Here is a 26,206-nt window from a genome sequence, read left to right as displayed (position 1 = left end):
TCACTGCTTTTCTTGTTCAAACTAACTTGTTCACTGTTGTTAAGTACAGGATTAGGATTGGACTCATGGTTTAGAGCTTAACTGGAATCAAAACTTTATTTTCTGTTTTTCCATTTTTATTAAAACATTTTGTGAATTAAATGTCAATGGTTTATTCGTCTGCGATAGTAACCTCAACTTCTACACCGGGTTCGATGGAGATGCTCGTAATTTGCTTGACGATTTCAGAGGGAGAATAAAGGTCGATAACCCGCTTGTGGATTCGCATCTGGAAACGATCCCATGTCTTGGAACCTTCACCACAAGGCGTCTTGCGTGTTGTGATCCTAAGAATCTTGGTCGGCATACGGACAGGTCCTTTCACCTTCAGGTTTTGTATTTTTGCTCCATTGATGAGCTCGGTGCATACTGTCAATTAAAGAGTAGATTACTGAAGAATCTGAATTAGCATGTTGCGGATTTTTGCGCACTTGGGCCACAACTACGATCCGATTGAGTATGGTAACATAGATAAAAATAGTGATCCTGTTATGCCTTTGGTTTGATAAAATACCATTCAAAAATTAGATATTACTCACAGCAAAATTCAGAAATTCAGCAAAATTCACAACAAAATTCAGGCAATTCCATGCTAACAAGTATGCACTTCAGTCTCGAGTTATTGTTGAACAATTGATTATGATAGATCACAATAATTAATGCAGTCGTCAAAACAGCAAAGGACATGTCACACAGCATTAAAATATTTACCTTTTTCGAGAGAACGGACGTTGCGGGAGGTCAGAGTAATACGAATGCGATGGATCGGTGCAGTTTCCTGACTGGGTTTCTCGGGGTGATCAGCCTTTAGACTAGCCTGGAAGATAATTTGATATTCAGTATGGTAGAGTTGAAAATATTCTATACCACCTAATAATTTAGCTTCGATAATCTAATACACTCATTCACGGATGTTTGATTCATTGTTTTAGGTTGTGTTTAGCGTTGGTGATCGGACGCTACTCAATTTCACGTCAATGATTCAACTATTGTGGTAACCGACATTATTACATCGTTAATTGGTGAGGCTACTTATTTACCATTACTGAGCTTGTTTCTTGGTCGAGATGATCAATTTAAAATTGACAAAAATTGATCAGCGCTGAACCAGGATGCGTACACCTCGCACGTGTCCAGAAGGAAAGAATCGGAGCGTCGACGTCTACCGTGATCACCGGAAACCTTTCGAGAGTGACCGATATCTCGAATCGAATACGGGGGCTACCCGTGCCATCGAGTTTGGTGAGAAGATTTATTTCGTACATTTTGAAAATTTCGACAACATTCCGAAATATTTCCGTCAATGATGGTTAGTTGGAATCTGGAATATTTATTACTGCACCATAACGCGCCTGTTTTACAATCTAAGACATGAGTTTTTTAAAACGTCCCCAAACTAAAATTGTAGTCGTTAACATTGGCGACTGTTCAATCTCGGTGGGTGCCGGTAAATGGTAATTTATAGCAGCCTTTCCACTGATTTGACTTCTTATATTTAAAAAAGACGATAGTTGATGGCAATAATTTTTACACCCGGTCTAATATGACAGCTCGTGAATGTTTCCGTTCCCATTATCGTGAGAAATGTGATTGGTTGGTCGTCTAAATTTGAGAACGGAAACGTAAACGTGCAGCGGTTCGAATACTTGTGGAATAACTGGACAATTTTGGGTTTTCATTATTTTCAACACAGGCAAGCCTTCCTTACGTGGCTGAACATACGTAACTTCATGGCATTGAATGCGCTGTCGCGTCCTTTGACACGGTTAACCGTTTACAAAACCGATTTTCAGACATTTCTGGTGATGTTTAAACTATTATATCATGCCTAGTGTATGTGAAAAATCGGTGAAATTTCGGCAAATTCTTAGTGTTTGCCTCCAGTAGTTGATGTGATACGGATTGGGTCCAGCACGTCAAAAACCAAGACATAGTCGTGTGTGCTTCGATAGATATATTTGCTTTATTGATATTTTGAGTGTCAGACGTTTTGGTGTCTATGCATATCTTGAGGTAATATTTTGATGTTATTATCCATTATTTGCATGTTTGGGCAAACCGGATAAGTTGATTTTATTCTGGAAAGGAAAAAATGAATACATTTTAGTGTTGTTTACGTACAGGCTGCAATCACTCATTAGCAACCCACATAACCTTAAACTAAACAAATGCAGTGCGCCCCTTCATACAATTATTTACTCTGATATGTAGTTTAGCTGCATTTCTTTATGATGCAATAGAAGCAGTTTGATCTAAAGCGACTCAATTGAGTTAAGGCGCACTATCGATAATTATTTCTTGCCCGCAACTGGAGCCATCCATTTCAGATACATGGGTTGAGTGTCTTGTGTATGAAACACGGGAACAAGGCTGGATACATGTTCGATTCCAAGCAGATTAAATTAAAATATATACTGAGATTGAATGATGTAAAATACATACAGTCCTTGTTATACTATTCATTGTCCATGTCTAGCGTATTAAGTAACCATAATATAATTGTATTTGAATTCGCCAGACAATACTTTGATATTATTATGTCACGGATTAACCTATTTATCTTCAGTGACCCTTTATCTCTTGCAAAACGTACAACCACAGTTGCTTTACATCTGCTAACAGCAATTCTTTGTACCTTAAAGCCTGTATTCATTATTCATACCTTATGTTTCACAGAGTTTGGACAGTGTTTTAGACTATCTTTCACCAAGCAAACATTTTTAAATAGACTCAAGATACATACCTGATAAAATGTCAGAAATCGTGTACCCTCAGGGGTGTAGGTCCGTTACGGAGGATCTTGGTCCAGATGAGCTCATTAGAAGACTTAAGGTGATTTTTACTTAAATAAAGTTTATATGATAGTTCTACTAACCAATCTACCATTCAACCAAAAATTTTATATTGGAATAACACTTGTCACATCTAAAATTGATTTACTTACTATGGTGGACAGACATTGGCACATACCCTACAAGCAATGGGTCAAGATGAAGGAATGTATCAGCAGTACATTCCATTGGCTTTACACTTAGCCGAAGATCATTTTCTCATGCACCAAAGTAAAGACGTACAGCTATTAATTGCATGTTGCATTGCTGACGTTCTTAGAGTATATGCACCTGAAGCTCCGTACAAAGATGCTGAACAGGTAAATATGATGGCGGTACAGAAAGCAATCAGAAATAATGAGATCATTCTTAGTTCAAAGATTGAATATTTTCTCTAAAATTGATAGACCTCCAATACAATCATGATCTATTTCAACAGGTGAAAACCATATTTTTATTTCTCATCAAACAACTCGCTGGTCTGAAAGATCCAAAAGATCCAGCATTTAAGCGATATTTTTACTTGCTTGAGAATTTGGCATATGTCAAATCTTTCAACATGTGCTTTGAACTGGAAGATTGTCAGGAAATATTCTGTGCTCTATTTTCACTCATGTTTAAAATAGTCAAGTAAGTGATTCAATCAACAATTCAATCTTCTATAAGCTTAGGTTTAAGTCCATGATCGAGCTTGATTACACTTTGCAATTTTCGAAAGGTGTATTAAGTGTTGATAAAATTTATACAAAACCATGATTTTAGTGATGAGCATTCAGGAAAAGTGAAAAGTTTTATGCTGGATGTCCTTTGCCCTCTTATAACTGAATCAGATATTGTCGGAAACGAGCTGTTGGATATAATTCTGATGAATATAGTAGAACCCAACAAGACACAGAAAAAAAACGCTTACTTGTTGGCAAAAGAACTTGTGATTAAGTGCAGCGATACATTGGAACCCTATATTCAAGCGGTGAGTAGATAATAGCCAGACTCTGCACAACTCTTGTGCAAACTTCATGAAATACAATACCATCATTATTTGAATCTTTCATGGTCTTTCAGTTTTTTAATCACGTCCTCATTCTTGGAAAAGAAGAAAAGGGTCTTCAAATCTGTAAAAAAGTATACGATTTGATCTACGAACTGAACCACATTTGTCCAAGTGTTTTGCTATCAGTCCTTCCTCAGTTGGAATGTAAACTCAAATCATCTTTGGAAAATGAGAGATTGGGGGCTGTTGCCTTACTCGCCAGAATGTTTTCAGAAAAAGGATCGCAATTAGCGATGCAGCATACACAGTTGTGGCGTGCATTCTTAGGTAGATTTAACGACATAAGTGTTTCAATTCGCATTAAATGTGTTCAGTATTCCATGCACTTCTTACTGAATCATCCGGAGCTCAGAAAAGACATTACTGACACACTTAAATTAAGGCAACACGACGCGGATGAGAGCGTCAGATACGAAGTTGTTATGGCTATCGTCACTACTGCACGAAGAGATTTCGAAGTTGTATCAGATAGCGAAGATCTGTTGGAATTTGTGAAAGAGAGAACTCTAGATAAGAAGGTGAGAATATCCACTAAGAGTATGTAACACATATTTCATTTAAAGAATTATAGTCAGATTTTTCCTTTTAATATCTATTCATTTGCAGTTTAAAATTCGAAAAGAAGCCATGTCGGGATTGGCAATGATTTACAAAAAGCATCTCAATGACGCTGATGTTCCTCAAGCTACCAAAAAAGCGGTCACTTGGATTAAAGACAAAATCTTACATGGCTATTACATGGCTGGAATGGAAGATAGATTACTTGTCGAAAGGTTGCTCAATACATGTCTAGTTCCATATCAACTCAGCCCGGAAGAGAGAATGAAAAAATTATATCACCTGTTGGGTACTATCGATGATCACGCGTCCAAAGCATTCGTTGAACTGCAAAAGCATCAACTAGCGTAAGTGAAAGTTCACCAAATTATACTCCTTATTTTTGGTGCTAGTTTAGTTGAGTTTCCTTTATTGTCCAATGCATTCAACAGGGTGCGAAGATCCGTCGTGGAATGGGTTGAAATCATAAAGAAGCCTGATTCTCCAGCACGTGACCGTGACTTAATGAACAAAATTTTGCAAATATCACGGTTCCTGCCAGATCCAATGAAGGTTCAAGAGTTTTTGCAGAAATTCAGTGCACATATGAAGAAAGAACCAACGCTTCTGCAGGGCATGGAGACCATTGTACAACCAAATGTAACCTGCAAAGAATGTGCAGAGACTACTAGCCTAGTTTTGAAAAAACTCGGACAACCGGTTATGACCAATCTTTATTACAACACTATCAAAATGCTATTGGAAAGAGTCAGCAGTGTCATGATTGATGAAGAAGCTATTAGGGTAAATACGTTTCCAATTATCAACATTGTTATGCTGGTAGTCATAATAATGTAGCTAATTTGTAACCGAGACTCTGATGTGCAAAACTCAGTTTCGTTATTTCATATTACTTCTTCCTCAGGTTTTGATTGGCTATGTATTGGACTGTCTGAAAGGTGGCAATGTTATTGAAGAAGTCGGCTTAAATCCAAATAATGCAGGCGAAAAGGGGTTGAGGTTGCTTGTGGTAAATAGATTATCCATTACAAAATTAAATGTTGAAGCAATCAATTGTTTGAACTATTTTATTCACCTCTAATTTTGTACACTCTGTTTTCTTCCAGATGTTATCATTTGTCTTTGGCCCTCATTTTTTGCATGCGGACATATTGATGCGTTTGGTGAATTTATTAGAACTTGACGATGAAATGGTGGCACCTTTGGTTTTATCTATTTTCACGTTTTTGGGAAAATACAAATCTTTGTCTGACGTGGCCCCTGATATAATGAATCTAATGGTACCTATGTGTAAAACTTTTGCCGAAACTGGTACTCCAAAACAAGCAAAACAGGCCATTAGGTGCTTGTTTGTTAACATGGCTAATATTCATGATTCCATATTCCCTGAAATCATTGAAAGGATCAAAAATACACTTACTCCAAGCTCAGAACATTACCGGACATCCATTGTTACACTGGGACATATCGCTTATAATCTGCCTGACAAGTATCAAATACAAATAAAAAACATGGTATCCAGAAAGGTGAGGTTATCACTTTATATCATTAAATTTAATTTCTAACTCTTTTTATTTTGAACACCCCGAAAATATCCATTTGTAATAAACGGAGAAATGAGTAAGAAAATTTGTTGCAAGTAACTTCATGGTATTACTATTACCTTTGTCTTTATTTGTGCCAAAGTGACCACCAGGATTATTTTAATTTTGTAGATCGTAAAAGAGCTACTAGTCAAAGAAAACAGTGAGCAAACAACGGATGTAATCGAAGGAGACTGGTGTCGGGAAGAACTATTGCCAGAGGAGACGCGTTGTCGGGTAGAAGCATTAAAATGCATGGCTAGGTGGCTGTTGGGACTTAAGACTGATGTTCTTTCCGCCCAAAAGACATTCAGAATGTTGAATGCATTCGTAGTAAACAAAGGTGACCTTCTGCAACAGGGCCGATTAAGTAGAGCTGAGATGAGCTGGCTGAGATTGCAAGCGGGATGCTCAATGCTGAAGATATGTGAACAGAAAGGAGTTGGAGATCAATTTACTGCAGAACAATTCTACAATTTATCTCAGCTTATGGTGGTAAGTTTGTAGGACTGAGGGAAATTGAGTAGAGCTTTTTTTTGAAAGTAATTAAATATTGATGTATATCTGTTTGCAAATGCAAATTGAATGTCTTATTTTCAGGATGAAGTTCCTCAAGTTAGAGAAGCCTTTGGAGGTAAACTGCACAAAGGCTTAGGCAGAGGAATACCAAACAAATGTCTACCACTAGATTTTATGGGGTATTATGCACTTGCTGGAAAAGAACAAGACAAAAGGTTGAGGTATTTATTAAAAACATACATGCAGACTGACATCAACAAAAGAAGAGATTATGTCAAAACATTGTCATTGGGGACTGTCGCAAAAGCAATGGGTGAGCATTACTTGATAACAATCAGGATGATATTAATCTATTTCATCTAACAAAGTATAATAAAGAAAAATCAAATATATTTCGTAATTGCGGGTCGATATGTGAACCAGCCATCTATCTTTAGTCGGCTTATACGAAAACTTCAATCATAATCCTCCGAAAATATTTTACTATAGGTCAACTACCCCATATTCTACCTGACTACATGCTGGTATTTGCGGTCCCCATTCTCGCCCACGATCCTGAATTCACAAACAACACTGATACGAGTCAACTTAAAATCATTCAACAGTGTCTCTGGTATATACTAGAACCGCTGATAACTAAAAATGAATTCTATTGTTATGGATTCTACAAAAACCTTATTGAACGGATGAAGAGTCACAAGGATGCATTGAAACCTGATGATGACTCTGCTAACTACGTAAGAAATTGTTTTTTGTCTGATTCCCTTTCTTTTGCGTACATAATTTGGTAAAATCGAATGTTGTCTTCTAAAATAATTTACTCAATAATTATGTTCTGTTTTGCAGAAATTATGGGCAGTGTGTGACTTGGCTATGAATCTTATATTTACTAAGACAACTAACTTTGACTTGAAAGAGTTCCCAAGCGAAACGCGCATTCCTACAATGTATTTCAAAAGGGCAGACGAGCTGTTATCAAATACTAAGAGTTATCTTCCTGGCGAAATGCAAATAAACATGTCCAGCCCTAAAGGAAAGGGTCTTCTTCATAATTCACACCTTGGTAGTGAAAGGCCCCAAAGGAAGACTAAAGCTAAACAGCAAAAGGAAGTAGGCATTGGACCTAATGAAACAGACGCCAGGGTAAGTCATTTTTTGAAACTTTTTGCAAATCTCATATGTCGAATACTTGAAATTTTCCCGGTGTCCATAATATGATGTTATGGACATTATCTGACTTGAAATTATTGTTTCTTTTCTAACACAACCATGTATAATATCTACACTCTATACCATGTTCATATATCTTTCAAGCTGCAAAGTGGGGAAATGGAATGTATTGACGCACAGGTAATACATGAGGTCCATTACAATTGACGTTACCTAGAATTCGTTTCATATTTATTAACTTATCTAGATCTTAATTTTGCTTCAGATGGTTGCATGTAATCGTAATTACGTCTCTGATAGTTATCCCAAATTTACAACTGTTCAAGTAGAATGTGCTACACAGCGCTAGTTCTTACACAATATTTCGTTCGTCGTATTTCACGAACATTTGAACATGTTTCGTAACTTTGTTCTCTTGTTATTGAAGAAAACAAAAGTCATTAAAATTATTTTCAGCCCGCAGAAGCATCAGAGACTAGAATCCAGCTTCCTGGTATGGAAGATGAGGTATAGTTGAATTATGAAATGAATAATTCACTACCGAGAAATTTTTGGTATGAATCCAACTTTGAAATTTATTTCAGATGGAAGAACCACCAGCCAAAAGAACGCTGAGAGATTCTGATAAAATTAATCTCAAGTGAAATTAGCGTGCGTGAGGAGCTGTGTTAGCGGCATGGGGATGGGGGGTGGGGGGCAACTTACGGGGATCGACCGAAGACGATAAATATATGAAAAAAAACCGAAGAAAAGAAGAACAGTTTACAAATTAGAAAACAGAATATTTTGGTTATACACAGCAATTATTACACCTAAGTCGTTTGCGTATTTCGAAAATTTTACCCATTATAGTTATGACGCACTCAGCTTTGATAGCTGATATTTATAATTGTCTATAATTCATCAAATTCAATAGCCACGAAACTACATGGCAATAAACGATTATTTGACTCGCCAGTTTCAGCTGCATTACTGGTTGATTGGACACTGTTGTGAAGTATACGCAACTTTTTTTTTTTGTTCAAATATCACGCACGTTCATTGGCATTTAGAACAATTGTCATTTACGATAAATCATCTATTACAATATTTTGATGATATGCTACCTACTGTATGATGATGAGCTCTATATTTCATGATCCATGTAGACTTGGCTATTCGGTTTGTCATATTTTTTGAATTATGTACTGATATCGATCGACTTCCAATGGTGTATCATTTCCCTTACATACTAGGCTAGGTCTCATGATGAAGAATTTTCTGCAAATAAATGCTTTTTTTTAACTATTTTTTTCTAATAAGTTGATGTTTTCCCGCATTAAGTTAGTTTCGTAATAGCCAAACTGCCTCGTGTTAAGGCTTGCATTTGTTTACTTGAATGTTTTTTGTTTTGTATGTTACACATTTGTCTGTAATGATCAAATTACATTATTTTTCTATTATGATATGATTTGAACGAATGAATTTCTTGCATAAAAATGTGACAATGATTTTTCTTTCAGTTGAATCATGGCAGAGGTCTAATCTTATGCATTATTTTTAATTTCTAGTGTTAGGATTAGATATATCTTGATAACGTTCCCTAATTTCAGAACTGAACTGGTGTAATGATCATTCTTTTCGAACGCAAGTGCGAGCTTTAACCAAATTGATAAAGTTAATCTGGCTTACTTACATTTCTATTCTCAGCTAACAGGTGTGTGCGAATCAGCTGAATGATCCAAAGTTGTTTGTTTCTATTATTATTATTATTATTATTATTATTACTATTATTACTATTATTACTATTATTACCATTATTACTATTATTAATATTACTACTTATATTATTATTTGACCAGTAAAATCATGCAATAAAATTTGCTACGATTTCATATCCAAAAGCCTGATTCACTGATAATTACTTCAAAGATCACGACCAGCATGTGCAATTAGCGATTCGATCATTGTAACACGGACAGCTCATCAATTTCAAATATTCATTTGTTACAATTTTGTTTCTCTTCGTACATTCTTCAATCTTGACTGTTCCTCATCTGATAAATATGTATAGCGGATGAGACATGTGCATCAGGTTTCGTTTAGAAAAAGCACTTGATCTTACGTCACTTTTTATTCACTTTACTTCGATTGTGAGAAGGGCTGTATATATTCATATTCACTAATTGGAGGATTGACAAAAAGAAGGGAAAATTCCAGAAGCACAACGCGCTTCTTTAAAAATGTAACAATTGAAGAAGTATTTGAATGTGTAGTCAGTATACCATGGAAACAGAAGAAACTAGGCGAAAATGATATTAAAATCATTCAAATACCTGTATCAATAACTTAGAGACTATTTACGTTAACTCATCATTAAATCAGTTCATCTGTAATGCGATCAACCGTAATGTTATCATACATTTTGTCTCATTGTCGAAAACGGATCATGCATACATATTAACTTTTTTGTTTTAATTTTAGGGCAATATTTTTCAACAAAACCAACTATGCATTGCATTTTAGCTCATATACTTGGGCTAATTGCAGGAAAATTATAATCTATGGGATAGACAGTAGCTTCTTTTTCTTCTGCTTTGGAATTTTATTTATATTATAGATCGTGATTTACCTGTAATCAGTTTCGCAATTTATTAAACAACACGTCTCTATAATTTTGGAATATTGCTAACGATTGTGGAGATTTTGATAATGCCATATCTGAAAATGAATCAGAATGTGCAAATTGGATTAGATTTATGTCTCGTTATAACAAAATTAACAAATGAATAATTTTTTTTTCACGTGAATATTAGATCTTAACGTATAGCATTCTATCGTTTTATTTTAATTTTCATAACTTTACAACTCTATCAATAGAAATTGTAGATATAAACTTATATAAGGAGACACTGAATCGCAGCATTGTTGTGTAAATTTGTTCAAATAGTGCAAATATATACAATATGTTCGATGATATAATTCTGTGATTAGTGACTCAAGTTTCGGCATCCCAAAAGCATTTTTATACAAATTTGGTCAGGATACAAAAGTTTCGCACAGGCCTTGTTCTGATAAAGTTTTTCTGTGGTACCGCGATATGGTATAACTATTATTGTATTGAATAATATTAAATTTATAACTTGAATGTAAGTAAGAGTGAAACATAATAATTGTGAACAATGATGGATGGATGTTTATTGTATTTAAGCAACATAAAAACAAAAAAAATTGAAAAGAAAACAAACAAGCTAAACTGTCTGCTCACAAATTTTACAGTATCTGCTCTCGCTATGATGCAACGGCCGTTCGTTTTGTTCTTCACAAATAAAGTAAAAATGTATAGCAGTTTGTAATTGCAACGGTCAATTAGCACATGGTAATTGTTATGTTTATGAGCACTTTCGAGGAGTTTAACGTACCATGCCTGAGCGTAGCATTTTAAATAACGACCAGTGTTCAAAAAAGACAGGTGGATGCTGAAAAAATATGGAAATAATGTGGGTCAGGCACGGATTTAAAAACCGCTTACCCGGTGTGGTGACAACATATTACGAGTATGAAATTGCTCTTTATTTATTCATACACTGTTCACAATCTGCAACTGAATTAAAGTATTCTAATAATTTTCTCAAAATTACCGCAAACAATTAAATGATGTTCGTTGTACTCATGAGATGCTACTGTAATGTCCGCGAACAGTAGGGGATAAACATTGGTTTTACATACTTCGAATGAGGAGCAGATTCAAAATAGTTAATGCTATTTGCCGGTCTGTGACATAAGTAAAGTATTGTATTGGTTCTATAATAAAACAAATTATGAATCTACAACTGTCGAATGTCACTGTCGATAGATTACGTGCAACTGAATAGGTGTGCATTATGTTTATAATAATACCTAGTTCCATGATTGAATGTGACAGTTATCGTCGCTTTCGGAATTTCTTTTGACCTCTCACTTTGGCTTGTGCTGGTTTGCCAAAAGCCTTGCTGGATTTTTGTTTCTTATCGAAGCTACCTTTTCCCGGTCTCTGTTTCTTTTTATCATTTGCTCTGCAACAATCATGCACATAATTTAAATCCTACCAATCAATTCAATTATACTTCCCAATATGACCCAAAATTTCTGAGGTATAATACGTATTATGCATATAATAAACTACATAATTTACTTACTCGTAACGCATTTTTTTGACACCCTTCTTACTTGTGTCTGTTAGATCATCAGCAAATGATGATCTCGATCTTTTCAATGATCCTGCAAAAAATAAAATTAGAAATCAGCGGAATGTAGAGTATGTTCATAACAGAATAGCTTCAACAATAACCTTGTTTTTTCGAGGGTCTCTGCAAATTGTCTTCAACAACAGATCTGATCTTGGATTGCCTATTCTTTCGTTTAGCTAGTCTCGCCTGAAATGCTGCTACTTTTTCCATTTCTTTATTGGCTCTATCTTCAGCGGTTTCTTTGTGAGGATTCTTCTTTTTTGCGCGCCTAGCTTCTTCAGTGACTGTATTCGGGGGTTCTCTTTCTTGTTTCTTCTTATTTTTTGCTTTCTCGCGTTTCTCGGTTAATGATAGTTTATCTATCAACAAGCAACCAAAATAACATTGATCAAATTTATGAATACCTAATGTATATTTTTTAAAGAACAAATAACTTGCACACAAAGTATGACAACCTTTTATAAAGTAAATGAAACTCACCCTTTTCCAATTTTCTTTCTCGATCATTTTGAAACCACGACCTCTGACTTTTGTCGTCATCGCCTTTCAACAAGTTCTCCGCTCTTTTAGCTTGGTTTTCTACCTTAGCGAGTTCTTTCTCTTCCTGTTCTTCTTGTAAAATTCGGTCTATATCTTTTTCGAGAACCTCTAATCTTCTATTGTATTTCCCAATAATATCCGGAGCTATTATTCGGTTCTTGACAGGATTTCTGGCCTGTTTAATTACTTCTTTTACTAACGAACGTTCCTGCTCACCAGCTAATGATACTGATACACCGACACGACCTGCACGAGCAGTTCGTCCAACTCTGTAAATCATGTAATTATTACCTCATTTTTCTTGTGGCACACATTTTAATTCGACTGCAGTTTGTCTAACCTGTGGATATAGTGTTGAAGAGTAGCTGGCATGACAAAGTTTATGACAGTCTTGACACCACTAATGTCCAAACCACGAGCTGCAACATCAGTTGCTAACAGTACATCAATTTCTTCATCTTTGAATTTCCTCAAATTCTCTAGACGTTGGGGTTGCGTTAAGTTACCATGAAGCTCACCCACCTAAATAATTATTAACCGTGTAAAGTTGTTTAGTATTTTTTAGATCAAAAGGAATCAAATGACTATCTTAATTAATCTTGTCTTGGAATTGTCCTATCAAATTTCCGTCATGGAAAATAAATTCATACAGCACATACAGTTTCCATGTTTCACCTTGATCGTTTACAAACCTTGACACCTAATAACCCTAGCTGAATGTGAAGTCTGTGAGCCTGTTTCTTAGTCTGGACAAAAACCATAACGTGATCGTGAAAGGTTCTACAGATCAACGCTGCCAAGATAGCTTCACGATCGCCTTCTCTCTCCTTGCGAATGCTTAATTAGAATAATAAGATTACTCATTTCATGAAACTACATTATTAACAACAATCGAACAAATATATCCAACTTTTCATATGATGTCAATCGACTCACCGAACAAATTCTTGTCTCAAATTAAAGGCGACATCTTGATTGCTGTCAACGAATACTTTAACTGGTTTATCCAATGACACTGCAGCTAAATCTTTGACCGCTTCAGTCATAGTAGCAGAAAATAGAATTGTCTGTCTGGTTCGGGAACATTGTTTTACTATGTGCTTCATTTGTTCAGCAAAATATTCATCAAGCATTCTGTAAAAATATGATACAGAATGTGTTCATGTTGGATAAGTATTGTTTGTTTTTTGCCGCTACTGATCTTACCGGTCTGCTTCATCGAGGATTAGTACTTCAATACTGTCTAGCGAGAATGTTGGTGTATTTGCTAAATGATCAATCAAACGTCCAGGGGTTGCTATAACAATGTCCGGATTCTTTCTCAGAACAGACTCCTACAAAGTTTATCTGGTTAGCAATATATAATCCACTCCGTAAATAAAATGGAAATGACATATTAATGCTGAGTCGAATTTTTTTGGAATGTACATACATGGCACTAATGCTCATAAAGAGAATACTGTCAAAACTGTATGACTTACTTGTACTTTGACATCTAAACCACCAACTGATAAACCAACTTCTACAGTGGTGAATTGAGCAAGCTGCTTTGTAACTTGATATACTTGTACACCCAACTCTCTAGTTGGTACAAGTACTAAAACTCTGGATATAGCTGTTCCTTCGACAGGTCTGTACAATAGCCTTTCCAAAGTTGGAAGCATGTACGCTGCCGTTTTACCGGTACCAGTAGCGGCGCACCCACAAATATCTCGACCCATCAAAGCTACAGGAATTGTAGCTGCTTGAATAGGTGTAGGATGGACGAATTTCATAGCTGATATGGCCTAGAACATATCAACATTAGATATCATCGAAGTCCTAGATAAAGTTCGATTGTTCTTGTTATAAGAACTGTTTTTTAGTGTTTCATACTTTCAATAACGGCCTAGACAAATTCATTTGATAAAAGGATGAATGCTCGTCAAAGCCAGGAGCTTCTTCAAAATTCATTAGCTCCAGATCCTCATCTATAGCTGGTTTTCTGACTTTTCCTTTTTTCTCTTTGACTTTGAAGTTATCTGTGAGTATCAAGATTAGTAATTACTGACTACTAGTGATGCCCGATATCCATGAAACCAAAGTCCTTCATATACCTAATCAGTTTACCTTTCTTGAGCTCATCATCTGAAAGGTATATCCCTTCTTCTTGCATAGTTTCTGATTCAATTTTGATGGGATCATCAGCAGAACCATTCTAGAGGGAGTAGTGGAAAAGTTGTTTTACATTACTTTTGAGTTGAAATTTAATTATTATCAGCGTTATGGCTTAATTTTACTCTGTAATAATTAGGAGGAGCATACCTGTTCTCCATGTTCTGTCCGTACTTTACGTATCTTGTCATCAAGTTTAGTTTTAGCTTTTCGCTTTATATACTTGCTCAAATCATCCCACGTGTCTTGATTGTAGTCTGAAGCATTGCTGATGAATTGAAATTCACAATCAAAATCTTTTGTCTCTTGCTTTTTTTGTTTCCGGGGTTGATACTGAAAAATAAAAAAATAGGATAACAATGTTATTCATAATATTAAATCCTTGGTAAGTAATGGCCTATACTATAGTTTAGAAATGAGGTTTAATCAATTACTATGGTCTGCGAAATCGCTTCTTAAGGATACTATATACATATAGAATATTTTCAGCTTACGTCTTCCTCATCATCAGAGTTTTCAGAAAAGTCTGGCACTTCTTGATCATCATCAATGGTTTTTATTAAATCATAATCTTTGGGCATTTTTATATACAGCTTATTTTGCATGTACCAATTGTTGACAGGAAATTCGGCAGATTGGCATTTAATGGTTAGAGGTTTTAAAAACACGTGTTGACTGGCACCGATATACCGATTATCTACACTCAACGGTAGTAGCTAAACTAACCGGACCAACACAAGGATTGGACCAACAGAGACCAATAATGGCTAGCTGTGTGGCAATGGCAATGGCGTTTCATGATATTGGCGGGAAAGCGCACGAGAAAGTAATTCTCGATTCCGTTGCAGAAGTGGTTAGATCGTTGACTGATGCAAATCTTCTGTCAACGGTTATAGACTCGTGTCAAAGGTAATGTACTTGTATAGGTTTCTTGGTAATTGTAACGTTTGTTAACGCGACTAAAAATAGTTCAAATTGCATTTATTATAGGAAGCCCCATTTGGTTCTCGTTTCTGCAACAACATGGGTATTTTAGGTTTATCTAAATTGATCGCAGATATCGCACCATTTGCTGTTAAGGAACGAGAGATGAAACATTATTTTGGTGAGTACATTATTGTATGCAACGATCTGTGATTTACCTAGTATAATGCTGTTGCATTTTAACGAATTTATTGGGTGTTGCACAGGTCGTAAGATAGCCATTGATGCATCTATGTGTCTTTATCAGTTCCTTATTGCGGTACGTAGCGATGGGGCTCAGCTTACCTCTACTGATGGTGAAACCACAAGGTATACCTGGGCATAAAGCTTTGCGATTTAGACATTCGTATTTAAAAGTCAGATATTAAACAACAAATAGTGGCATTGAGTAATCACGATATTGTGAATTGCAGTCATTTGATGGGTACGTTCTATAGGACATTACGGTTTGTAGAACAGGGAATAAAGCCTGTCTATGTGTTTGATGGTAAGCCACCAGACTTGAAAGGTGGGGAGTTAGCAAAACGTGCTGAAAAAAGGGATGAAGCGCAGAAAGCTTTACAAGTTGCAGAGGAAGCTGGTAATGTGAAATTATTTAATCTTATCTTATGTAATATTGTGTTCAAAATTTAATGAAGTCATTTAATGAAGTCAGTTGATTAGTAATTGATAGGAACTTTGATATATACCTTTCTATTAAGGAAACGCTGAGGATGTTGAAAAATTCAACAGACGACTAGTTAAAGTTACAACACAACATGCAACAGAAGCTAAACAACTGCTGACTCTAATGGGTATTCCATATATAGATGTAAGATTTCTATATGATTAATATGCCTATATTTTCTCAGAGTGAATTTAGTTCATGTACCTGCTTTGAGTTGAAACATTTGTCAACATTGTGTGTCAGCCCTTTGAAATTCACACATAGCAGTGAAGTTCCATGGTGTCAGATGGATTTATTTGATCTTAGAATTCATGTATTTTGACTTTACTCATGCAGGCTCCTTGTGAAGCAGAAGCTCAATGTGCTGCTATGGTAAAAGCCGGAAAAGTGTTTGGTACTGCAACAGAGGATATGGATGCTCTGACATTTGGTTGCAGCGTTCTGCTTCGTCACATGACATTCAGCGAGGCAAGAAAAATGCCAATTCAAGAGTTTCATTTTGATAAAGTACTTGAAGGACTGGAGCTGAATAAAGACGAGGTGGGTATGAGATTTCAAATTATTGACCCAATCCTTCATTAGGGAGATGTTCATTTGAGTTCGCATGTCAGACTTTCACTTGTGCGTTGATTTGTCAACGACTGAGTATCTCAAATTTTGAGATAATTGCATTGGATGTCAGATTTGAATGACTGATAAATACATGAGATAATGGATCAATTTACTTAGCGGGTTCAGATTCCTGAGATCAAAATACATACGAATACCATATAAACCCGATTACAAAAAAAATTGATTTTTGACCCGAAAATCGAGAAGAATCGAACATACCACCCTTTGAATATTTCGATTTTTAGGCCAAAAATGAAGTATTTTTAAAATCGTTTGTATGATGTGTTTCTAACGTATTTTGACCTCAGAAACACGAATCTGTTGAGTAAATTGAGCTACGAATTTTTCTAATCAAGTTATCTGAATTTTTCTGCTCCAAAAACTGAAAAATTGGCGATAACTCGATCAATTTTATAGATGGATCAATTCGACTTGTAAATTCGTATTCCTGGGGTCGAAACGCATGAGAATAGCATATAAAACCCAATTAAAAAAAAAGTTGATTTTTGACGCCAAAATCGAGAAAACTCCAAGGGGTACCCCTTTGGATTTTTTCGATTTTTGGGCCAAAAATGAAGTATTTTTAAAATCTATCGTATGACGGTTTTCAAACGTATCTTGACCTCAGAAACACGAATCCGTTGACTGAATTGAGCTACGAATTTTTCCCATCGAGATATCTCCATTTTTCTGCTCCAAAAAGTGAAAAATTGGCGATAACTCGATCAATTTTATAGATCGATCAATTTGGGTTGTGATTTTGGCTTTCTGAGATCAAAATACGTAAGAATAACATTTAAAAAAAAAATTGATTCTTGCCCCTAAAATTGAAAGACTCTAAGGGGTACCTCTTCGTAATAGATTGTGTGATACAATGTATCTATGGTAATACTTTTCCAATACTAAATTGAATTGCGACTGAAGCCAATGTAGCGAAGCGTAAGCGTGCAATGCCAGTTTGCCTACATTTCAGCAGCTTGATTAGTATCGTAATTTTGTAATCCGCAGTTTATTGATCTTTGTATCATGTTGGGCTGTGATTATACTCATAGTATTCGAGGAGTGGGTCCAAAGCGTGCTATAGAACTAATAAAGAAACATAGATCGCTTGAAAAAATTTTGGAAAACTTGGATACAAAAAAATATCCCATACCAGAGGACTGGAATTATAAACAAGCCCGAGCCTTATTTCAAAGTCCTGACGTTATAAATCCCAATGAAATTGAGGTACGCATCACATTCCATATTTAGGATTAATTTTATGCTACAAAGTAATATACACCTGTAAATTGTAATGCGCAAAAACTAATACTTTTCACCACACACTCCATGGTAATCACCATCACAATCAAAATTCCTATGCTGCTTATAGTTGAAGTGGTCAGATCCAGATGAAGAAGGCTTGGTGAAGTATCTGTGCGGTGATAAACAATTTAATGAAGATAGGGTCCGAAGTGGCGCACAAAAGTTGAAAAAAGCTCGAGGTACTTCAACACAAGGACGTCTTGACTCATTCTTCAAAGTTTTGCCGAGCACAACTCCCGTTAAGCGTAAGGTAAGACTAGAATCGGAACTTGTTATCGTAACTATTTCTTTCTCTCATAAATGTTTAGAAATAGCGGCAACTAAATCAGTAACAACACTCTTATCTATTAAATCAGGCAGAAGAGAAGAAACCACCGGCAAAAAAAGGTAAAGCTGCCAGAGGAGGAGGTAACTTCCGAGGAAAGGCCAAGTGAGCTGGATTATCACCACAGATCAGATCTAATGCGATCTCAATTCAGGCAAGTGTAGATTGTTCAATCATGGTGTTGTTTCAGTGAAAGCTAAAAACTTGTACAATGAGCTATTGTGAAGTTTGACATTTGATCGAACAAAATATTAACTGTATATTAACGTGTATCACGTGAATCTTAGTTGTTGTTTCGTCACATGTGAATTACTGTTCTTTGCACATAATCAATGATCGTTGTTTCATTTCATGTACATTCTCTGAATTTCAAATGTGAAGTCTCGTATGGGACCAAATTCATTATTTTAGTTTTATTATTCAAACAAAGAATTCATTGAAATTGTTAGCAAACATGTATATTTATTGAATACGCGCTTCATGATTTGATAGCACCAAATTGAAGGTAACTGACACATTTTAATCGTGACGGCAATTGATGATTAGTTTGTAAACTTTCCTTTCTACCTATGTATTTACGCAGTATACTTACAAATACATTTATAATAAACCTCCATTAAACATTTATAAACTTAACACTATTCCTTCTCGTCATTTTCGTACTCTGCTCTTGAGCAGATATTTCGAGATCGAATATTACTTTTATAATATTAGTTATTGTTCCTGAGAAATATTACCGACTTTAAGACGTTTATTTTGATTTTATTAGACGGATAGCTATCACTTGCAGTCTATTGCATCGAATCATAACGGATGAATAATTGTAAAAATCGTTAGCATCAGAGTGAAATATGAAAAAAAAAACATGGAAATACATATGAATCACTAAAAAGTTAGAGATTCAATATTGCGATGTATGACAACTTTTCAAGTACTGTGGCTTATCGAAAAGCCAGACTAGCTAAAAAAAACATGTGATTCGATCTATGATGCTTATGGTGATGTCGCTACCGTAAATTATTTCTTCTCCTGTAGTGAAAATTCCATCAATTATAGAGTGTGACATGAATTCTTTTAGGTGGAAATTCGAGATTTTTGTTCACAGATATATAACAACTGAAAGATAGTCAGGATATTATGACGAGATAATTAAGTATCCTATACAGATAACAGTGTCAATGGAATCTAATTATAATACTTCCCACAGCGTTTGGATTCAGAGCTTCATGGAGTGCTTGCTCTATATTGTGAGGCGCATATGCTTTATGAACAACAGTTTGTATCTGATCCGCGTCAACAAGTTCTCTTAAAACCTCCAGATTGGCAACATTTATTTTTGTGCCGTCGTTCCACTGGTTCGTTTTCAAACCAAATAAGTACTGTAAATTGAATAAAACAAAATTTATTCCAACTATTAGTAATTTTCCGATATGAAGATATTAAAGTCACATAAAAAATAACGTACTCTTATTAATAGCTTCGATCTCACATAGCCAGAGAATATGCTTCCAAAAACAAATCCTAATGTATCGGAAGCCAAAGGTTCTGGAATCGTGGATACATACGAACCATGAGGCAGTAAATGATTTCTCAATATTCGGTCTTCAATTAGTTGACCGCCCGTGTAAAAAATAGCATTAAACCTGAAATTGTGGATTACACGTATACTGAGTTTTTGAATAATTCATACACAATAACATTATAACCTAGCATTGCCTTACTTATCATGTAATGCGAGTTCCTTTTCCATATTCGTTTCGTTAAATGCTATTATTTCATCAGCACCAAGAGCTCTAGCGATAGGTATAGCGTGCTCCTTGCAAGCTGCGACAACATGGCCTCCCCAGAGTTTCATTAGCTGTATGAGGATACAGCCAACTGGGGTAGTCCCACCGTAAACAAGGATCCTAGGGAAAAACTTGTATTAATTTCATATACACTGAAATAAAATCTCGAGGGAACGATTTGATTATTAGATTGTGGTCAAACCGGGATCCGATGCTGTGACTATTTATATTTTATATGGTATGAAAACACAATGTATAATTGAACAGTCACCTTTTTCCTCTGGCATTGCCCTCTTCAATGACAGATTTATTAATTATTGCATCCCATGCCAGGCATCCGCTGTAAGGCAAGCTGGCAGCTGCGTCAAAATTAATAAGTTTTGGTCTTCTGGCAACTTGGCTTTCGGAGATAACTAAATATTCTGCCATTGTGCCTGGATACCAGGATGGAACTGCAAGAAATACCTCATCACCTATGTCAAAGTCTACAACTCTTTGACCAATGTCGACTACAACTCCAGCACAATCTCTTCCTATTACGATTGGCAATTCTTTATGTTTCTGTTAATAAGAAAACCACGAAGAATAAGATTCATTTGTGATATAAATTTAATGGTGCATGCTGTGTTATGCGTGTGACTAGAATAGTAGGCAAAATATATTTACACCAGAATTTAGGAGTTGCCTGTATGCTCTGGCGTATCCAGAACAGATTTTTGCATCAACTATGTCCACAGATGCAGATTTTACTTGAATTAGTAGCTCATCAGGTTTTTGGATCGTTGGCATTTCGGCATCATCTATCGTAGTGACCCCCTGTCAACAAAATGAAGCTTACACGTACATACCAGTAGAAATTCATGATAAGTTCTGGTATCTTCATTTGAAGCACGAAACATGTAAAATGATTCACCGCTAAATTTAAAGCCAAGTATTTCTCGGTATTTGAAAACGGTCTTTTGTTGCATCTTATATATCCAGTATGTTGGGTACTTGCCAAGAAATACTTATAGTACGTACCTCGATACCAATGTAATGATGACAAATGATGGCTTTCATATGATGTATATGCTGCGATGGGTGGTAACAATTTAAACCAATACTAAATCCGATAAGAGTTCCAGCGGTTAATCCTACGATGCAATAAGCTAGTTCTCGTTTTGTTACTGTGAATTAGAAAATATGGGTTCACTTAAGAGTTCAACAATTTATCATTCATTTTTTAAGCATATAGGACAGCAGAAGAATATAATTGCAAACCACACATAGCAGAGACATTTAAGTCGCTTTAACCTGCCTTGAGACAGATAGCATGCATAAACATGTCACAAATAATCCAAGCCTAATCTTTGACCCCAAGTAATCCACACCTGGAAGAATACCTCCCCCAGTTAATAAGCTGGCAAGCTGTTGACCAAACTCTCGTGGGTTGAATTGTAGCGATTGATATTGGTTTTGAAGTTGGTGCCATCCTGCATGAAACCAAGCAATCAGTTGTTGAGCAAAGTTTTCTAGATGTTGGCCATATTCCCCCTCGCAAAATTGGGCGAATAGTTGTTGACCCTGCGCTAACCATCTTGAAAGCAATTGTTGACCTTGTTGTGATATTACCGATGCTTGTACCTATGTGGGTCATAACAGTATTAAGTTTAATTCATGAACAAAACATTTTTAGAACAGCAAATATTAGTTGATTAGTTAAATTTGGTTTATAAATTGTCTTGGATAGAGTAGGCATTCGATGTTATTATCAATAAACTACTTGAATTCACATTATAGATAAAAGTCATCTGTTTGATAAGAGCTTTCATAGTTATTTCAATAATCTAAATTGATAAAAGAATACATACCTACATTGTTATATAAACTATTGAAAAAATTTGCATTTCAATACAATTAATTTTGAATGTAAATGTTTAAAACACAAAAGTACCTGTAACGTCTCAAGCTGATTGGATAGCCGAAACCGAATTTCGTCCATTGTCAATATCAAATAAAATTAATAATTTTAATTCAACATTGTCGAAATAAAGATACACGTTAAATATGAGCGTTCAGTCCCAGCAAACAACCAGCGAGAAATACGGCAGACTAGTGATATAAATAACTGATTAACACATTGCATTCACCTCAAAAATAGAAGCAATGAGAGTATTTCGGAGCTATTAGATCAAATTTACGATCTTAACCGTCATTTTCTTCTCTAATTACGTGAAACACTGATTATTGTATGAAAAATCTTAATAATCATGTCCATTTTAGTATTTGAAATTCGTTAGGTTAGTTCGAACTTGATTTGAACCCTAATCAGGTTAAGTTAAATGTCTTGTTTTGGTTTTAAGCTGTGACGTAACGATTGTTGAGTAACGGTTGAGTCACGTGCGTCGATTGTTGCACCCCCTACTTAAAATCTGTATCACCGACGGTCAGTCAACAATTCATTATTGTTACTACAATGCAGTATAGGTGTCACTATGATGCGAAAAAAGGTAGAAGGATAATCCATTTTATCAGTAGTTAAGGGATGCATTTTTGCGGTTCATCGATGTACCATATACCTGCATTTTCTGACTTAACGGTTCACGTCTCTTGTACATACTGTATTTACATAAGTACGCCGCATGCATAAGAAGAACATATAGTTCACTTTATTCCATTTGATATCTATTTTTAAGTTTCGATTTTCGGTTTATGTTTGGCCATTGTATAGTATAGAAAATTTTATACAATTCGAAGCAACAGAAGAATGGTGAGATTTGCTAGCACCTCTGCTAGCGATAAATTTAGATTGTTAAATAATACTTGTGAAGGGATGTACGAAGTAAAACTGCCGATCATGTTTCTAATTTGCCTGGTTCTGAAATTAGGAGAATCGCGCGTAGGTCGATGGGCAGAAGCTGTAGGACATTAGCAAGTTGGTAACCATCCAGACACGTTATACTTTCGGATGGGCTCTGGCTTATTCCCAACTCTTCTGGAACGTTGCGTTCCTCTTTCCCTGATATTATTACGCTTAGTAGCGAACTTTAGCAAAGTACCAAACCACGAACGGGTATACTTATATGAATAGTGTACAATAGTAGAAGGCCATCCTTGTATATCGTAAAAACGTTGGGAATGTCGTGGTTAACGGACGTTCCATCGCATTTTGGGACGACGAATGTCTCGAATATATTCTGCACTCTTTTGTTGAAAATTTCAATAGTTCTGCGATTGGGACCCTAATTGCGTATATACCGGTCGCAATAGCCTCGCGAATTCGTGAAACCCAATCAGGAGTGGTTCGACGAACGGAACATATTGATAACTGCCCTCGATAAATTCATGACCCCCATGACCGCTTTGTAACTTTGATCGAAATTTGTGGTATGGTTTTATAATCCTCCGCTCCCAAAAAGGTCACGGGTGTTTCCCAGAGGCAAAACTAAAGTAATTGACGGGGGCATGTTCCGCGTGTAAATTGAACATAATCCACCCCTTCTGCTATTTTACAACTATGAGAGAGAAGCGTGTTTTACCCCATAATATTCCAGGCATTTCTCTTAAACAACGGAGTATTTATGAAAAGTATACGTAAAATCTGATAATATAGCCCGCACCGCGACGTTACCGGATATTGTTAGTTCCTTTTGCGCATTTTGAAGTGGATTTCGAAGTCTTGTTGCAATTATCAGGGTGTGCCTGGAAACAGGTGGAACGCCCCGTGGTTTTACCTACTTTGGGTGTCGGGGGTTTCCTGCTTTGCGGTAGAATAAATTTCGCTCACGTTTTTCACTGTAAATTCGCCCACTCCGTGCGTGAACCGTCACCGTTTCCTGGCTGACGGGAATATCGTCGAAAGTTTAAAGCGGCACTTTTACGTTCGTTTTCGCAGAACTTGATGGGGTTAGATCCAGGGCTTCGAGGATACGAGTCGAAACGGGAAGCCAAGGTTCGAATTTTTCGAGAACTCCGGTGTCACCGTCATTGTAATCCTCGTGGTATAGAAGTTTCGAATCTCGATCTCCTTCGTAACGGAGTTAGCTGCGGATGTTTTGGGCCTTTGTAAATACGTGAGTCTTTACGAGCGTGTTACATTAATGCAAATGCAGAACGCTAACTCAAAGTTCATAAGTGAATCAACAAGATACGTGTTAATGATCTCGGGTTTGTTGACCACTGGAACTCGGCAACCTTGTTATAACCGACGATCCTGGCAACCCTGGCAACCGGAGCAGCCCTCTCAGAGTTGTTATTTGCATACGCCGATCTCCGATTCCTTTTGCCCATCCCTCGGTTCTTTTTACACGAATCCACGAGCAACAGAAACCACCTCTACTTCTCCGCAAGTGGAAATAGCGTTGCTCTGGCTAGTTAACACTTCGACGCGCGGTTGCAGGGTAGAGCTATCCGGAGAAATGTGCTTGCGGTTTTTATCGACCCTCGTCAAAATTGCGACCGCAGACATCGCCTAAGTTGAAATATACCCGCGAACGATTTTTTATCTGCCCTACGCCGTATGGTACCGTCCACGTATCTCCCGACAAATATTATAGATGTTTTTTTTTCACCCGCGCATATCGTTTCGCTCCTATATAACATAGCATTCGATTCATAACGGAATCCGAAAAGTTTCGCAGGAGATTACTAGGGCACCCATTTGAATTAACTCAATGTAGATGATTCTCTGGAGACCGAAGTTTCGATCACAGATTCTTCGAGTCTTTGAACTCATATATTATTTCTCATCATTGGCAGATGAAACTCGGGCCTCTTGATTTACCTAATTGCGAAATGGAGTCTCCGTCGGAGCCATAGTAGACGGGGTTGCGGAGTATGTAAAAAACCTCGCATGCGAATACGCCGCGATACATCTTACAATAAAATGGCATACATATATATGTATCTAGATGGTATAGGTGAAATCCGAAGACCGAGGCGGGCCCGTCTCGGCGTATTTGCACGTATGTATTGGAAAACCTCGTTTCAGCTGGCGTTCGATTGGCGCACCACTCCGGGATCCGTCGAGGTATAAAGATCGTTCTCTAAAACCACCCGAGTCTTCGTTGCTTGAGTCGTCAGGCGAGAAGTCTGTCCGCCAGGAGAAAGCCTAGTAGCGTTGTAAGCCCCACGTTATACGACGTACGGTAAATCCGTGTGATTCCGACGTTCGTTCGTTGCGTTCACCGTTCAACACGTTCCGAATTTCAGCGTTGAGTAGACGTAAGACCGTTTCGCACTTTTGAAACACCACCCCTAGCTACCCAGAATCCCACAGTAAAGCACCCCACGAGGCAACGGCCCTCCGCTCAGCTCAGTGGTTACCATCAAAAAGTGTTTGTAGCCGGGCCAGCAACCCCTTGTGACATCCGAGGGTGACTAATCCAGAAGCTGTTAATTAAAAAAGTAACGCCAACGGAGCGATGCCACGGGGGATGATGAACCATAATGCCCTAGCGGGCGGTGTGCGGCGTCTGAACGACCGGACGACCGATATAGTCAAAGGGACAGATGCACAAATGTTTCTCCCCATTCCGCTTACCGCTGCGGGCGCAACACCCCCGCGCGGGCCGAAACCCCACACCTTCCACAGTCTGCGTGACACATCCTGTAGCTTCGCTCTCGAACTGTCCTACGGCCATGAATACATTACAAATTAACGCACGCGACGGACGCGTTCTTAATTGCTTTAATTAAAATTCACGCTAGGTGACAGAATCCGCGTCCACTGTATATGCGTACGGTCGTTGCCTGCTGCATCGGCGTCGCAACGCGTCAAATGCAAACAGCGACCTTTTATTGTCCGTTTATTTGCGTGTACCGCAGCTCCCTGCGTATAGATACAACCGTAATATGTACGGGGGGCGGGGGGTCGTGGTGCTACCTGCGCACAG

At 36.9% G+C, this 26,206-nt stretch overlaps 5 protein-coding genes across 11 annotated transcripts; 2 read left to right on the top strand and 3 right to left on the bottom strand.

Annotated features, from left to right (window-relative positions):
• Positions 1-77: 77 nt before the first annotated feature.
• LOC105694008 (40S ribosomal protein S20) lies at positions 78-1,241 on the bottom strand. Its single transcript, XM_012414301.3, has 3 exons — positions 1,080-1,241; positions 751-856; positions 78-408 (listed from the first exon to the last, which is right to left on the bottom strand). The coding sequence occupies exons 1-3, from the start codon at positions 1,080-1,082 to the stop codon at positions 152-154; spliced, it is 366 nt and encodes a 121-aa protein (XP_012269724.2). The 5' UTR covers positions 1,083-1,241; the 3' UTR covers positions 78-151.
• LOC105694024 (sister chromatid cohesion protein PDS5 homolog B) lies at positions 1,174-11,560 on the top strand. Of its 3 annotated transcripts, none has more exons than XM_048650350.1 (17): positions 1,174-1,281; positions 2,716-2,871; positions 2,996-3,190; positions 3,310-3,500; positions 3,633-3,840; positions 3,933-4,439; positions 4,528-4,826; positions 4,911-5,262; positions 5,384-5,488; positions 5,586-6,005; positions 6,195-6,557; positions 6,663-6,894; positions 7,071-7,318; positions 7,428-7,724; positions 7,896-7,931; positions 8,208-8,258; positions 8,336-11,560. In XM_048650350.1, the coding sequence occupies exons 2-17, from the start codon at positions 2,791-2,793 to the stop codon at positions 8,393-8,395; spliced, it is 3,645 nt and encodes a 1,214-aa protein (XP_048506307.1). In that variant the 5' UTR covers positions 1,174-1,281; positions 2,716-2,790; the 3' UTR covers positions 8,396-11,560. The 3 variants fall into 3 exon arrangements, with proteins under 3 accessions (XP_048506307.1, XP_012269751.1, XP_012269752.1); XM_012414328.3 differs by lacking the exon at positions 1,174-1,281 and adding an exon at positions 1,755-2,052; XM_012414329.3 differs by lacking the exons at positions 1,174-1,281; positions 7,896-7,931 and adding an exon at positions 1,756-2,052.
• Positions 11,282-16,647, bottom strand: LOC105694025 (probable ATP-dependent RNA helicase DDX27). 3 transcript variants are annotated; one of them, XM_048650351.1, is made up of 14 exons: positions 16,509-16,647; positions 15,796-15,952; positions 14,804-14,986; positions 14,609-14,696; positions 14,375-14,520; positions 13,981-14,286; positions 13,706-13,833; positions 13,436-13,633; positions 13,192-13,336; positions 12,840-13,021; positions 12,440-12,768; positions 12,061-12,318; positions 11,909-11,990; positions 11,282-11,785 (listed from the first exon to the last, which is right to left on the bottom strand). In XM_048650351.1, the coding sequence occupies exons 4-14, from the start codon at positions 14,652-14,654 to the stop codon at positions 11,656-11,658; spliced, it is 1,950 nt and encodes a 649-aa protein (XP_048506308.1). In that variant the 5' UTR covers positions 14,655-14,696; positions 14,804-14,986; positions 15,796-15,952; positions 16,509-16,647; the 3' UTR covers positions 11,282-11,655. The 3 variants fall into 3 exon arrangements, with proteins under 3 accessions (XP_048506308.1, XP_012269753.2, XP_048506309.1); XM_012414330.3 differs by lacking the exons at positions 15,796-15,952; positions 16,509-16,647 and adding an exon at positions 15,148-15,395; XM_048650352.1 differs by lacking the exons at positions 14,804-14,986; positions 15,796-15,952; positions 16,509-16,647 and having other exon boundaries at positions 14,596-14,696.
• Positions 15,431-19,425, top strand: LOC105694052 (flap endonuclease 1). 2 transcript variants are annotated; one of them, XM_012414381.3, is made up of 9 exons: positions 15,431-15,562; positions 15,644-15,758; positions 15,844-15,946; positions 16,051-16,217; positions 16,339-16,448; positions 16,641-16,844; positions 17,925-18,143; positions 18,289-18,471; positions 18,578-19,425. In XM_012414381.3, exons 2-9 carry the CDS (start codon positions 15,677-15,679, stop codon positions 18,653-18,655), a joined length of 1,146 nt encoding a protein of 381 aa, XP_012269804.1. In that variant the 5' UTR covers positions 15,431-15,562; positions 15,644-15,676; the 3' UTR covers positions 18,656-19,425. The 2 variants fall into 2 exon arrangements, with proteins under 2 accessions (XP_012269804.1, XP_020706216.1); XM_020850557.2 differs by having other exon boundaries at positions 15,460-15,562; positions 15,623-15,758.
• On the bottom strand, positions 18,989-22,697 carry LOC105694051 (reticulon-4-interacting protein 1 homolog, mitochondrial-like). 2 transcript variants are annotated; one of them, XM_012414380.3, is made up of 8 exons: positions 22,267-22,697; positions 21,716-21,956; positions 21,354-21,499; positions 21,000-21,149; positions 20,605-20,894; positions 20,268-20,453; positions 20,012-20,189; positions 18,989-19,925 (listed from the first exon to the last, which is right to left on the bottom strand). In XM_012414380.3, exons 1-8 carry the CDS (start codon positions 22,312-22,314, stop codon positions 19,722-19,724), a joined length of 1,443 nt encoding a protein of 480 aa, XP_012269803.2. In that variant the 5' UTR covers positions 22,315-22,697; the 3' UTR covers positions 18,989-19,721. The 2 variants fall into 2 exon arrangements, with proteins under 2 accessions (XP_012269803.2, XP_012269801.2); XM_012414378.3 differs by having other exon boundaries at positions 21,704-21,956; positions 22,267-22,696.
• Positions 22,698-26,206: the final 3,509 nt, after the last annotated feature.

Source organism: Athalia rosae, chromosome 2, assembly GCF_917208135.1.
Source record: "Athalia rosae chromosome 2, iyAthRosa1.1, whole genome shotgun sequence".
In the NCBI taxonomy this organism is placed as follows: Eukaryota; Metazoa; Arthropoda; class Insecta; order Hymenoptera; family Athaliidae; genus Athalia; species Athalia rosae.
The sequence above is the reverse complement of the archived record's forward strand: the minus strand, read 5'-3'. Positions and strand labels throughout refer to the sequence as shown.

Coding starts and splice junctions, on each gene's coding strand:
- LOC105694008 (XM_012414301.3), bottom strand. Junction 409..750: donor CGTCCGTTCTCTCGAAAAAG/GTAAATATTTTA, acceptor TTTAATTGACAG/TATGCACCGAGCTCATCAAT.
- LOC105694024 (XM_048650350.1), top strand. CDS start 2,791: ATGTCAGAAATCGTGTACCCTCAGGGGTGTAGGTCCGTTACGGAGGAT. Junction 3,841..3,932: donor TGGAACCCTATATTCAAGCG/GTGAGTAGATAA, acceptor ATGGTCTTTCAG/TTTTTTAATCACGTCCTCAT. Junction 6,558..6,662: donor ATTTATCTCAGCTTATGGTG/GTAAGTTTGTAG, acceptor TCTTATTTTCAG/GATGAAGTTCCTCAAGTTAG.
- LOC105694025 (XM_012414330.3), bottom strand. CDS start 15,258: ATGCAAAATAAGCTGTATATAAAAATGCCCAAAGATTATGATTTAATA. Junction 14,521..14,608: donor AGATGATGAGCTCAAGAAAG/GTAAACTGATTA, acceptor TGATACTCACAG/ATAACTTCAAAGTCAAAGAG. Junction 11,991..12,060: donor GAGACCCTCGAAAAAACAAG/GTTATTGTTGAA, acceptor TATTTTTTGCAG/GATCATTGAAAAGATCGAGA.
- LOC105694052 (XM_012414381.3), top strand. CDS start 15,677: ATGGGTATTTTAGGTTTATCTAAATTGATCGCAGATATCGCACCATTT. Junction 15,759..15,843: donor AGAGATGAAACATTATTTTG/GTGAGTACATTA, acceptor GGTGTTGCACAG/GTCGTAAGATAGCCATTGAT. Junction 16,218..16,338: donor ACAAGTTGCAGAGGAAGCTG/GTAATGTGAAAT, acceptor CTTTCTATTAAG/GAAACGCTGAGGATGTTGAA.
- LOC105694051 (XM_012414378.3), bottom strand. CDS start 22,314: ATGGACGAAATTCGGTTTCGGCTATCCAATCAGCTTGAGACGTTACAG. Junction 21,150..21,353: donor ATCATTACATTGGTATCGAG/GTACGTACTATA, acceptor TTTTGTTGACAG/GGGGTCACTACGATAGATGA. Junction 20,895..20,999: donor GGCAACTCCTAAATTCTGGT/GTAAATATATTT, acceptor TCTTATTAACAG/AAACATAAAGAATTGCCAAT.